Source organism: Monodelphis domestica, chromosome 1 (genome assembly GCF_027887165.1).
Source record: "Monodelphis domestica isolate mMonDom1 chromosome 1, mMonDom1.pri, whole genome shotgun sequence".
Classification (NCBI taxonomy): domain Eukaryota; kingdom Metazoa; phylum Chordata; class Mammalia; order Didelphimorphia; family Didelphidae; genus Monodelphis; species Monodelphis domestica.
Window position 1 is genome coordinate 503800046 of NC_077227.1, and position 14024 is coordinate 503814069.

A 14024-nucleotide genomic window follows, 5' to 3' on the forward strand; every position below is an offset into this window, starting at 1 on the left:
CTTATCTCATGACGTTTATTCACATAACTGTTCCAGGCCAAAAAAAAAACAAAAAAAAAGACTGCTTATTTTCTATTTTCATGCTACCTTCTCCTAATCCCAAGATTGTTCACCTTGCTTCTCTTGCCTTCAACATGGTCTCCCTTTCCATTTCCACCCATTGATTTGTTCCCAAGAACCAACTGAGATACCTGTTCTATATGATCTTATATGACAACTCTTAACCCCCATATAAATTACTGCTAAGAACATCCTTGTGCTTTGCATGGCAATTTTATGTTTTGGCCATGGCCGACAAACATAATACTCAGATAGCAAGCATCAGTCACATTCCCTTCCATTCTAAACAAGGAATGTTTTGTTAGAACAGCAGAGTATGTTTGCAATTCTTAAATCTTTTATTTTTAGACTAGAGAAGAAGATAAAACAAAAATGCAATCACTTCTCTAATTGATTGTATTCCTATGAATTCACATTTTTATAAGTATTTCAGAGAGTATCCGCTGAAAAGGACCCTGGAATGTAGAATATCAAAGTTAGAAAAACCATTTAATGTAAAGGGACAGGAAACTTGTATTGTAGCCTTTATGCTAGAATCAGCTTTTCCTAGTGCTTTAGTGTCATCTTGTCACAAATGCAAATAGATTCAATTACAGCTTTGATTAGGTCCCTCAAATAATTTCTGTTCTACAAGTTTAATATCCTTAACTGAAGTCCCTGGTAAATTGTCTACTTTGCCTTCCTGACAGTTTAGATACATTGCTTTTAGAATTTTTTTCATGAATTAGAGTGCTCAAAAGTAACTTCCCAATTTAAACGAGAGAAAATCTTAGTGCCTTATGGGGCAATAATCTTAACACTCCAAAATATCTAAAATTCACAAACGTATTTCATTTCTTCTCTCATAGAACTCAAGAGAAACAAACATTCAGCCTCAGAATGTTGGTGGTATTGATAATATATTCTTTTTCATTCATTTTAGGAGTAAAAGTCCCTAGAAATTTCCGGCTGTTGGAAGAACTTGAAGAAGGTCAGAAAGGAGTTGGAGATGGAACAGTTAGCTGGGGTCTTGAAGATGATGAAGATATGACACTTACAAGATGGACAGGAATGATTATTGGACCTCCAAGAGTAAGCTTCAAGCTGTAATTTAAAATTTACTTTGCCTCATTATAAAACTCTTAAACTTGTTAAAGGAAAGTTCACCAATAGTGTGCTTTTCTAAGTTGGATTAAAAAAAAACCCACTTTGACTTTATATATATAATGCTATTTCAATGTGGCTAATCCTTAAGTGATAAGAAACTGTATTTATTATCAGTGCCCTTGTTTAATTGCCCAGTTTGATTTGCTTGGTAGTATAAACAGTGAAGTTCAAGGTGATTCAATCTTAGCTATATCTTAGGTTAAAATGCTTATCAGCAGATGGATATAATAGTTTTTGAAGCACCAACAAGATTTTTTTAAAGCACTTGATGTCTTTTTCCAATTATGTCTATCATTTTGTAGTGACTGGGTGTATGAGAATATTCTGTCATTTCTGAATGACTCGCATAGTTTATAGAAAACTGGCTTCATTTACATTTACTTTTTCATTTGTTACCATCAGAAAGCTACCCAAAAGAAAGAGTGCTACCCTTAGTGTAGAAGTCAACAAATGAATTAATTGAAATCTAAATAACATTTTGTTTCAAGCATCAAGTCATTTAAGTGCTATTAATTTACTAATGTGTACAAGGAACATAGGTAATAATAGAAATAAATGAGAATTTAGAATTTATTGCTAGCAATGTTTTTACTGCTTATAATGTTACATGTGTTAGTGTGATGACAAGATGTGGGCTCTAATTCTCAGTCTGTTACTAATCAGCTGTGTAACTTGAAACAAGTCCTGATCCTTATTTTTCCTAACATAAAATGGTGATAATCCCTGGTGTACCTATTTCTGTAGTTTTGGTATTACTGTCCCACTCATACAACTGTTAATGACTTAATTGCTTGATTAATGGCATACATATTGAATAGTAGTAATTTGTACATTTAATGCTTAGGAGTAAAGTAATAGCCTCTGAGTTATGAATCAGTTATAATTTTTGTAGATCTCTTGATTTCATCATGTAGGTAGTATCTATGCCTCATATCAGAAACATTAATATAATCTATTATATCTCATTCTTGCCACATTATCCTTTTCTGGTTATTATGCTACAGTTGGCTTAGTAGGTATCCACCATTAATCTTTCCATTGCCTTTTAATTTTTATTTTATATATATATATAGATATATATATAATATTTATAATTTTGATCCTTTGGTGAATATTGTATCACATTCTATATATAATCACTCGCTTTGGCTTTTGGAGATGTTACAGTCTTACGGGGAATACTTGATTGCAAGTACTTTTGTGACTTAAGAAAACTTATTTTTTTTAATGATTGACTCATGTTGCCTGCATGTAATATTAAATTAACATCACTGTTAAGGAGTAAATGTAGACCACTTGGTTACTCTCCTTTTTTCCTTAAGACACTGCCACTTATACCATTTTCATCAGAAGAAAATTCTTTCAAATCCCAAAGCAAGGAACTATTACCTTTCTAACATAGCCTGCTTACAGAATACTAGCAGGCATCTGACTGGCTCCAGCATTATATAGCATTTTTCTCATAACCCAATGACTGAAAATAATTAGCTTTCCAAAGACACCTCTGCTTGTTTCCAAACTAGTTACTAAACTTTTACCAAATGCAATAGGATGTTTTACAAATAAGTTTACTCAATAAGTTTGTTTCATCCCCAATTATTTAAATACAAATAAAAAAATTATATACATTGTTTTAAAGCAAAATGTTCCATTGGTTCATTTAGAGGAGTACTTGTATTTATTTCAAAATTTTCATTGAATTCCTGTCATGCTCATAAGAAATAAAAAAGAAAAACCCAAAACTTTCTCTAATATTGACCTTATTAATTTTGGCTTTCGTTTTATACATATAAGAGCTATTTAAAATATCTCATCCCATGATTTTTCAGACTCTTCATAAAAAATAACACTTTTATCATTTTTTTCTCAGCATTTTATTTTTGGATCAGATTGTCAATAATTCTTTTCTTTCCACCTTTTTCTCTTCTTGACTTTTAAGTCTCAGGTATTCTGTCCAGCATTAAGCAAAAGGTGGAGAATTTAACCACATTTTTGTCCAACAAAAACATGATTTCTGCACTTGATGCTGTATACACAAACACTGCTTCTGATACTGAGTAGTGGTACAACACAGCCATTTCTAAATCATGAAACTGGTTGAATTCCTAGGAAAGTGGAAACCCAGATTGCTCCTCATTTCCATTGAGAATATTGGGACCTAGTAATTTTTCCTTATAGAACTGAATACATCAGAACTTAGGCTAGATTTTCTTACTCTTTTTTTTTTTTAATTGGATTGCTGGCTTGATATTTTGATAACCTTTGTTAAATGTAGCTGGTGACAGGTTACCAGTGTTTTGTCCATATGAAGGAAGACTAGAGTCACTTTTTAAAATGTAGATGGGACTTTTAGATCATATGATCTTGTCCTTATTTGCTTTAAAAATTAATTTATTTTAGGGGCAGGTAACTGGCTCAAGGGGGTTAGAAAGCCAGACCTAGAGACAGAAGGTCTTGAGTTTAAATCTGGCCTCAAGATACTTCCTAGCTGTGTGACTTTAAGCAAGTCATATCCCTTAGTGCTCTTCTGCCTTGGAACCAATACAGTGTACTGATTTTAAGACAGAAGGTAAGGAATTTTTAAAATTTTATTTTATTCTGAATTTAAATACCAAATTAAAATTAAAAGGATGTTTCCATTAAAAAATAGATCTGAAAAAAAGACAACATCTGTACATGAAATTGTACATCTCTTTTATGTACAGCTTGGTTTTCTTTTAAATTATTTAATAAATTCAGTATGTGGCTCAAAGCTTCCCTATTTTTCTGTGACTTCCCCTCTCCCCTTCTTTTTTGTAGATTAAAAAAAATAGTTCAATAACTTCTTTTAGGGGGGAAGTAGTACCTTATTCCTAGTCTCCCCACTCAGTCGCCTCCCATATTAGCCATGTCCCAAAATGTATATTTTTGTAACTTGGGTCTGTTACTTTTCTGTCCAAGGGTATGAGGTCACATGCTTCATCATCAGTCCTCTGGAATCATGGTTGGTCACTGCATTGGTCTTTCAGAATTTTTTCACTTCATAATGTTCTTATTGGATAAATTATACTGGTTCTCTCTGTATTAGTTCATACAATTTGGCCCAGGTTTCTTTGAGGCCATGCCTTTTTCATTTCTTGCAGCACAAAAGTATTCCATGATATTCATATACCATTCTCTTATTTAAAAAAGAGGAAACTGAGGGTCCAGAGACATGAATGGACTTGGCCAAGTTCTCTCAGAAAGTTGACAAGCTGGGGGACTAGACTTAGGTCTCCTGATTCCTGGATCAGACAATCTGGTTTGCCTTGTACTTACACAAACTGGAGTTGCTTTTTTTCCTTAGTTTTGTTGTCTTGAGTGATTGTCTCCCTACTCACCCACCCTCCCTTTTTTTTTTTTTAATTATAGGGGGCAGCTGGATAGCTCAGTGGATTGAGAGCCAGGCCTGGAGATGGGAGGTCCTGGTTTCAAATATGACCTCAGATATTTCCTAGCTGTGTGACCCTGGGCAAGTCACTTGACCCCCATTGCCTAGCCCTTACCACTCTTCTGCCTTGGAACCAATACACAGTATTGATTCCAAGACAGAAGGTAAGGGTTCAAAAAAAAATTATAATTCTCTATTATCTAACTTCTTGATATAGGTCAGGTTTTTGTACATACTTAAGAATGCATACTAAATTTTAAGTCACCTATTTTCATTGGTAGACAAATATTAACATTTTAAGAGGCTTTCATATGTCTTGTCCTCTATTTCAAAGATTCTGAAGTGTATTGTTCTTACCTAGGCAAAGTATGTATTTGGTTTGGGTTGTGTTCTATGTAGTTGATTGCTTAATCTGTCTGGCCACTAGGTGTCACTGTTGCAACGGAAGCTGCCAGATAACTAAAGCTATTAACCAGACATTATTAGGATTTAGAAGCTGGAAGTGAACTTAGTTTTTAAGTCCAGATCCTTCATTTTACAGATGAGGAAACTGAGGCTGAGAGAGATGCTTTCCCACCCACCCACAGTCACATAGAGCCCAAATTTGAACTGTTTTTCCAACTCTACATCTAGTACTCAATTCAACTGTTAAATGTTTGTCTCCTCTTAGTGGAGAATATAGATGATTATCCCTAGGAAAGGACCTCAAACCTTAGAGAGCATTAGTGAATAAATGAATCAAGTCCAACTCCCACTCCCCCTGCTCCCCACTCCCTTGTTTTACAGATAACTAAGCTGAAAGCCAGAGAAGGGAAGATCTGCCCAAGGTCACACAGTGAGGTAGTTATCAGGTCTTTAGAATGGAAGTACTAAAAGACCTACCTTACCTGGTTGGTACATACATGATTGAATAGCTCTTCCTTTTTCTGAAATTTGTTTAGTAAAAGTTCTAGGATTCATGTACATGAGGTCAAGGACTAGTTACTTCTATCATGTCAAATGGGGAATTATTTTTCTGGTGCTAAAATAGTGATACCTAATTAATTTGAAACACGTATACTTGATTCACAATCAAAAGTATTATTTCAAGTGCTGTGTTCACTGAATGTGTTATGTTTTTAAGATATTTACTATCGTGATCCAAAGTTGATTGTTGACTGTCTATATGCCCCTTTCTTTTTCTAGACAATTTATGAAAACCGAATATACAGCCTTAAAATAGAGTGTGGACCTAAATATCCAGAAGCCCCCCCATTTGTAAGATTTGTAACAAAAATTAATATGAATGGAGTAAATAGTTCTAATGGAGTGGTAAGTTGTGTTTTTCCCTCTTCAATTGTATTCTCCTACAATAAGAGTTATATAGTATTAATTTGAAAAGATAATTTTAATCAGGATTTAAAAAAAAATCTTTGAGGGTATTTTTTAATTGTAAAGATAGTTTAATAAGAAAAACTATGTTGATTATCCACATTGGGAGGAATCATTCAAACATTACTTAACTGAAAGAGATACAAAGGTAAATAACATAATGGCTATTTTCTATCTCAACTGTCTACCCTATGCTTCCAGGGTACATGCATTTGGAGAAGAGCGATGATATTAGAGTTTGTAACCATTCCTTTGTGTCTCTTGTGTTCTTTCTGTGCAGTAGCCCTTTGGGTATTAATATGAGAGGCAAAGTATAGTGGAAAGGATACTGAACCAGGAGTCAGAAGACCTTGATTCAAACTCCATCCTGACAACACTTAATTTTTTTGTTCTTGCCTTTGGATCCAGGATGCTTTACACATAGTAAATACTTGATAAATGTTTATTATTGTTGTGACATTGGACAAGTTGCTTTCCTTCTCTAAGCCTCAGTTCCTAAAGCTTGTGCAATTTTTCTATGTGTGAAATAAGGAGGTTGGACTAAGTAATCTCAAAAGTTCCTTCCAATCCTAAATCTGTGGTCTAATGCTCTGTTACACTGAGCAATGCTACTTGTGCTAACTCCCACAGATTTGTTATTCATGGCTCTTATATAGATATAAGCTGTTGTCTCTTAAGTTTAAGCAATAATATTTTAAAATCATGTTTTATAACTATCTTGATAGCCCCAGGCTCTGGCATTTATCCTCGTTTGATTATAAGTTTCATGAGGGTCAGTACTGTTTTTTACTTATCTTGGTATGTTTCCTAGCATTGAACATAACAGTAATGAATGAACCTGGACAGATAGATACACATAACAGCTAGAAGACCAGAAGGGCTTTTTAAAAGGCATTGTTAGGGGCAGCTAAGAAGCATAGTAGATAGAGTGCCAGGCCTGGAGTTGGGAGGACCTAGGTTAAAATCTGGCCTCAGACACTTCCTAGCTATGTGACCCTGAGCAAGTCACTTAATTCAAATTGTCTAGCCCTTATTGCTTTTTTTACTTCAAATTGATATTTAGTATCTAAGACAAGATAAGGATTTTATTAAAGTCATTGTTAAAAATTGCCACAGGCAAAAAGGACCAGTGGCATTGATTGAAAGAAAGGGACCACGAACCCAGTAGTTCTAAAGTGTAGGTCTGTTGGGGAAAAAATAGTAGCTCATGTAGTTTGGTCAGAAGGTTTGGCTTTGAAAACCCCTGTCCTTCCCACCTTGGATCATTTCCTTACATTGCCAATTATAACTGATTTATAAGAGTTAAGAACCTTTCCAGCTGAGAACCCTATCTCCAGTTGAAGCAAAAATAAGAGGCAACTCAGAGGTTCCCTTACTGTTTTCTTCTCCTTGGCAACATCAATTTCAGGAGCAGTAAGGTGAAAACTGAAGAAAATAATAGGGCCAAGGCTACTACCTTCTTTCAGAGTAGAATTTCTGAGACAGAAAAGGCCTTAAAAGGTCCAGCTGGTCATCCTGTTTCTGCAGGAACTCCTTCCTTTATAGCATCTCTGCAAATAATCATTCAAACTCTTCTTGAAAAGACCAGCAGAGAAAGTGAACTCTCCCTCTTGAGGTGGTCCATTCCACTTTGGGATAGCTCTATTGTTGGGAAAATTTTCTTATCTAAAATCTACTTCCTTGTATCTTCTAACTTATTGGTCCTGGTTCTGTCCTCTGAGGCCAAGAAAAATCTAATCTTTTTTCTTTCACTTGGCAACCCTTCATATATTTGGAGACAGGTATATATCAATACATTTCAATAAATAGACTTAATTAGCTCTTAACAAATGCTTTTACTAAAAAGGCAAGAACGTTAGTTTACAAGAGCATTACTCCATGAATCTGTGATTTTCTCTCCCTCAAATATATATAGCATGGCAACCATATCTTATCTCACCTGTCTATCCATATTCTCATCCCCAAATCGCCACTCCAGGATAAATACATCCATAGTTCCTTCGAACAGATATCTTGTGACTTCGTTTCTAGTCTGTTTTCTGGCTCCCCTCTTCTGGACAGATTCCAATTTGTCAGTGACCTTCCTAAAATCTAGCCACCCACATTGAGCATAATATTCAAGATGTGATTGGGCCAGGACGAAATATAAAAAGAACTACTACCTACATTGTCCCAGACCCAGTACCCTAAAATCTGTTGAGTTTTTTTGCCTGTCATATTAAATTGTATGAGGGTTAAAATTAGTGATTGTGGTATCATAAGATACATTTGGAAAAGAAAGGTGAAAAGTGTATTTTTCTTAGAATTATTGTTCATGGCATCTGAAATCCTAAACACTGACATACATGAGAGTTCCAGAACTCAATAAATTGATTAATTTTTTTGAACTCTTTTTTTAGGTGGACCCAAGAGCCATATCCGTGCTAGCAAAATGGCAGAATTCATATAGCATCAAAGTGGTTCTGCAAGAGCTTCGACGTCTAATGATGTCTAAAGAAAATATGAAGCTTCCTCAGCCGCCTGAAGGACAATGTTACAGCAATTAATCAAAAAAAAAAATCTTCCCCCTTTATTCAGTTTTAAGCTGTCTTCATTTTCCACAGTAGTAAATTTTCTAGATGCATCTTGTAGACCTCAAAGTACTGGAAAGGAAGTTCCCATTCAAAAGCGATTTATCTTAAGATACTGTAAATGATACTAATTTTTTCATTTGAAATATAAGTTGTGCTATAACAAATAATCTTGTCATGTGTAACCACTGTCCACTTAGTTGAACTTCTGGTATCAAGAAAGTCTATTTAAATTTATTACTGTCATAACCAGTGTGGCACATCTAACTCAACTGTGAAAAAATATATCACACAATCACCTTGCTGCTTATATGGCCAAGGATTCCCACCACCCTACTCCTATGCCTTCCCCTGCCCTTTGTAATAGTGTTCCAGCACTGAGCCATTTATTAAAGTAGACACAAAGGTTTTAACTTCCAGTATGATGCAGGAAGTTTAATGGACTACTATTGAGGGTGTGTGCTAACTTGTCACCCCTCCCTTTGTGCTAGCTCTAGTAAAGGCTGAGAATGCTGGTGTCTTTATTTTTATTATTAAATCCCTTCCATTTTAAATGGTGCCCCAGCAAGCCATTTTACTTCCCCACAACCTTTGGCCAACAAATAGATTGTATCCCTCTCCCACCCACTCATCCACCCTCTCTTACATGGGCCTTTGGTGAGGGATTCAGGGTTCTTTCAGTGTCTTCTCTTCCCCCACCTTCATCACGGGGTGCTGCTTTTCCCTCCTTCCTAAAACTAATCTCCCCATTTCAATGATACTTCTTCGCTTCTGGCCAGTAGCCAACCCAGGTAGGGTTGGAAGAAATCCCTGACTCCCTTTGCTTCTTATTTTCGGAACTGCATTTAATCTTCACCAGCCTGGGAAATGAATATCTAAACTGTTTGCAAACCTAGATCACCCCCTCTACGAGCCCTGCCTTGCCAGGGCGCTGGCAATGGGCAGTGTTTTTAGCTCAGCTTTTGATACAGTGACAAGAGCAGTAATTTCCCAGGATTGCTCAGATCTGCCAGCTTAGCAAAGGTTTTAGTAGTTAAAAGGAAGGGCTGCCTAAAGACTCCCTAAGCACACACTCCAGTTGAAAGAATTGGACTTGTCTTTGAAAATTGAAGAAATGTGACTTGACAAGCATTGCACTCACTTGGTTGCTCTTTTTGCCATAGCTTAATAACAGGTTTGGAATTCAATAGCGGGAACAAAACCTTCGATTTATATTTGGTACAGATTTAGGTTTTGGCACTTCCTTCTTTCAAGCTCTTCAACAAAGATTGAAAGGGGAAAAACCTGGGTGCGTTGTAGATCCCAGAATTTGGCTGGCAGAACTCCCTGGCAAATCACTGCCTTTTCTGATTCACTGTCTTGGACCACTAGCTGCTGCAATGTGGATGCAAGCTTAAATAAAAACAATTTATTGTGTCCTGAGGGCTTTTTTTTCTTCTAATTCAGTATTTGTGTAAAATCCACATTTTAAAGCAGCAGCTGTCAAGTCAGAAAATAGAATTGTTTCCATTAAAATTTTTGGGGAAAATATTCGTTGTAAGGATTTCATATCCTCTGTAATTAAAGTTTAACATAACAGTATTCCATAAGCAGCCTTTTTATTGTCAGACCATTGCCTGGTTTTAATATAATAAAGTGTGCGTTAATATTAAGAGGCTGCAGTCTTATTCCTCTTAGCTTATTGATTTAAGAGCAGAACTGCTCTGAGCTGTGGCCTTTAATGTCCTGGATGCTAGAAAGAGAGCCTTCTGTGCCTAGCTAGTCCATAACTCTTTTGTCATTTGTTCAGTTGATGTAGGTTTTCCAAATAAGTTCTCTAACCAGTGCATTTTCTGCCCTGATAAAACTCGTGGCCAAACAAATCAAACCCTAGGATAATGGGAAAGGACCCTTTCTCTCCTTGTCTCAGCAACCCCGGTACTGTTATGATTTGTCTGTGATAATCATGCATTTCTCTCTGTTTAAAGTTGCTAACCACAGCTTCCCTCATGAAGTTGTTCATCTCTTGCTGAAAGTAATTGATAGCTTTGCTGATTTAAGCTCCAAAGGCGTTTACCTTGTTGGATTTTAATTGTTTGAAATGAAATCATTTTGATTTTGAAGAACTGAAAATTTGGGTGACCAAATAAAGTTTACTTGAATAGTTGAGTGAGGTGATGGGTAGTCAAGATGATACTGAGAATGTACAGACTGGACCCTTTTACTATTAGGGAAGACTACCCTTATCATGTCTGGAAAGTGTTTTTTTGCCCTTATCCTCTTGCAAGTGTCTTCTTTGGTTTGTTAGCTTACCAAAGATTAGAGAGCGGTCTCATTGAGTGCCTTCCTCTAAGAAGCAAGCTCCTGGGCCATCCTTAGCCTTGCAGTACCTATCTTTATACTGAGTTAAGAAACTACCACTGAAGAAGAGGGATGGGATGGGTTTCCAAAACAAGTCCCCACAGGAAGAGAAACTTGGATTTTTGCAAAATAACCCTTATTTGGGCCAGCAATGTGAGTTGCTTTTAAGATAAGAATTAACAGTAACACCCCAAAAACTATTGAATTTTAACACTTCCAAATGAAATAAAATGTGGCTTTGGCTCCTTTTTTAAGACTTTAAAATTCTTCCTCTTGGTACTTTGTTCAGCCTTACTATAGGGGCTTTGATATCTCTCTTCTTTCATATGTAGCCCAAGCCAGCTAGATGAAAGAAGACAGGTCAACCCTTGGAAACGATTTTTACTATCAGCACAGTTTGAAAGGTTCAGCTGTCAGAAAAATAAGACAGTACAGAAGAGGTGGTGAACTTCATTCTTATAGTCCATGATATCCAAAAGCAGAGGCTGACAGTCCATATTTCATGTCCTATAGTGCACATCCCTTCTTCTTGGTAGCATTTACCCAACCCAACTGTAATGAGTATTTTTGAAAATACCCTCGTTTAAACTTAAAATGTGACTGGGTTGATTTCCCTGTCTGTCCCTCCCTCCCCTTTTAGGAAGAGAGGATGGGGAATGGGGGTGGTGAGCAGTGCTCTGCTTATTATTGAACTTTAGATTGGTGTACCCAGTGGGAAGGATCCAAAAGATGTATGAAGGCCTAAGCCCAGCTTAGAGTAGAAATGTTATTTCTGCTATCCTAGCATCAAAGAAAGCCTTCTTGTGCCTGGCAATGACATAGCCTTCTTTGTCCCATATTTGCTTATTAGGGTCCTCTCTGATCCCTATATTTTCTATCTTTTCTCCTCATGCAAAGAGATTGCCATGTAAAATGTCACTGTATTTGAATCAAGTGTGATGCAAAAGTGACTTGGGAAATATAATTGCTGGGGGTTTTGAGGGTGGGAGAAATCTTAGGAAATTGATTCCCTTTGGTTGCTAGATCTGCTTTCAATCTGTTACCGTATTGGTCCAGATATAGGCTATACTCTTAAATTGACATCTCTTTGGAAGGGAGTAGGGGGAGAATATCTACACTGAAAAATAATATTAAAGTTCCTTAAAAATCCATTTACTGTGAAAGGCTTTTAAATTTCTTTCAGTTCAAATAAACTTTTTTTTTTAATTCACTTTATCCTCACTTCTCTTTGTCACTTTCACTGTCATCCTCTTCCTGATTTCTGTAATGTATGACTTTAGGTGGTATTAAGGTTTCCTACAAACCAAATTTTTTAGTGGGGAGAGAAGTAGAAGAAGGGCAGAGTTAAGCCAATATTGGTACCAATACGGTAAATTTGCAAAATCAGGAAATAAGACATGAGCAATGTGTTAGAACTGCCCTGTGACCTTTGCTGCATTCTTGAAACTTGAGTGAGGGCAGGTATATAGGGTTTTCAAAGCAATATCTGTATGGATTGTTTCTGAGGCTTTAGACCTGTGGGTTGATTGGTATGTGTGCCACATCAGGCAAGGTTTAGTGTTGTCTAGCATTGTGAATGGTATAAAAATAAACAGTTATGCTATTTTTTCATTGCCCTATGGAGTGTCTTCAGTGATCTTGTTTATGTTGTCCTGATTGGATACATGCTTAGAATTTCATCTTTGGAGGACATGAGGGTGGAAGGGAGAATTTCAATGTTCTCCCAAGTTTAACAGAGAGAACCTTGTGGTTTGGGCTGGACTTAGTATGTAACTTATGCATATGGATTTGAAATGGCCTTCTGAAGAAAATTATAACTTTGGCAACAGAGCCTTGGTCCCTTGGAATTATAATCAGTAAATCCCAAAGGACCAATCATAGGTTTTTGGTTAAAATATTTTACCATACACTACTTGAATAAAGAATATAAACCATCAGCAATAGTCTAGGATTTTGTCACAAAGATTTTTATCAAAATAGTATTTATTATAGTGGAATTCAGCCTCTGGGGGATTTGAAGACTGTTCTTAGCTGTTTTATGATGTCCTATGTGATCATGTCTAAATGAATGGCTAGCACTGTTTTACTCTCTTTGAGAATAGTGGCACCTTGTGACCTTATTGATTGCAAAGGTTTCGGATGAAAGATTCCTAAGGCCCAGAATAACACTTGAGTTGTGTCACCATTGTCTTAGGTAGAAATAGATATTTAATGAGAATATTTATTATCCATTATAAAGATCACAGAACAGAGAAGACATTTCAGGTCACATCTAATTTCTCTGGACTTTGGTTTCCTTCAGAGTCCTCATTCTAGGATGAATTATCCTGTCTCTATGAAAGCTTTTCTGAGCCATGTTAGCAAGCACTAAATTTGCACTAGGAAAATCTGAGTTCAAACCTTGACTGTATGTTCATTTCTATGTGACCTTTTAGTCATTAACCTCCCTAGATCCGAATTTCCTCATCTATGAAGTCAGGGAATTGGACAAGAGGAAATCAAATGTTTTACCTCCAAACCCTATAATCTCACAGTTGCACCAGGTCCATGGAAGAGACCTATTTTGAGGTATGAGAAATGACTTTCATTTGAATTGGTCATGACTAATATAGCTCTACATGACTAAAGTAAAAACAAAAGCCACCAGTAGCACTTGAAATTAAAATACAAGAAGTCTTACAATTTAGAGTTGGAAGAGATCTAAGGGATTCATCTAGTATAATCTTCTAATTTTACAGGTAAAAAATGGAGGCCTCGGGTGGTTATGATTCACCCAAAGTAGAAAGCAGCAGAGCCATAACTTAAACCTTGACTTACTCTAGTGTTCCTGCCACTTCACACTAATTATGACTTCACTATGATCAGCCATGTAGGCTGTCAGAGCTGGAAGAATTCTTAGAAATCATTTAACTGTTTCAGTATAATTGTAATTCTGTCTTGTTTTATGCATTTAAAAACATTATTTTGAGAAGAGATTTCATAGATTTTTCTGGACTTCGGAAAAGGACCATGACCAAAAAAAGGTTAAGAAGCTCTGAATCTAATTTGAACCCCTCTCATTTTGGAAAGGAAATGGGCCCAGATGTCAAACATAGTAAATATTGGAATTTGGATCTTATGACAGTACT

The 14024-nt window shown here is 36.1% G+C and overlaps 1 protein-coding gene across 2 annotated transcripts in view; it reads left to right on the forward strand.

The window, feature by feature from the left end:
* UBE2V1 (ubiquitin conjugating enzyme E2 V1) overlaps positions 1–12515 on the forward strand; it is a 31557-nt gene extending 19042 nt beyond the window's left edge. Inside the window, exons 2-4 of one of the 2 annotated variants that reach the window (NM_001205091.1) lie at positions 983–1131; positions 5801–5926; positions 8386–8967. In NM_001205091.1, coding sequence (NP_001192020.1) covers positions 983–1131; positions 5801–5926; positions 8386–8532 — 422 coding nt within the window. In that variant the 3' untranslated portion in view covers positions 8533–8967. Of the gene's footprint in view, positions 1–982; positions 1132–5800; positions 5927–8385 lie in introns of both variants that reach the window. The other variant, XM_007475293.2, reaches the window with a different exon arrangement.
* The last annotated feature ends 1509 nt before the right edge of the window (positions 12516–14024 follow it).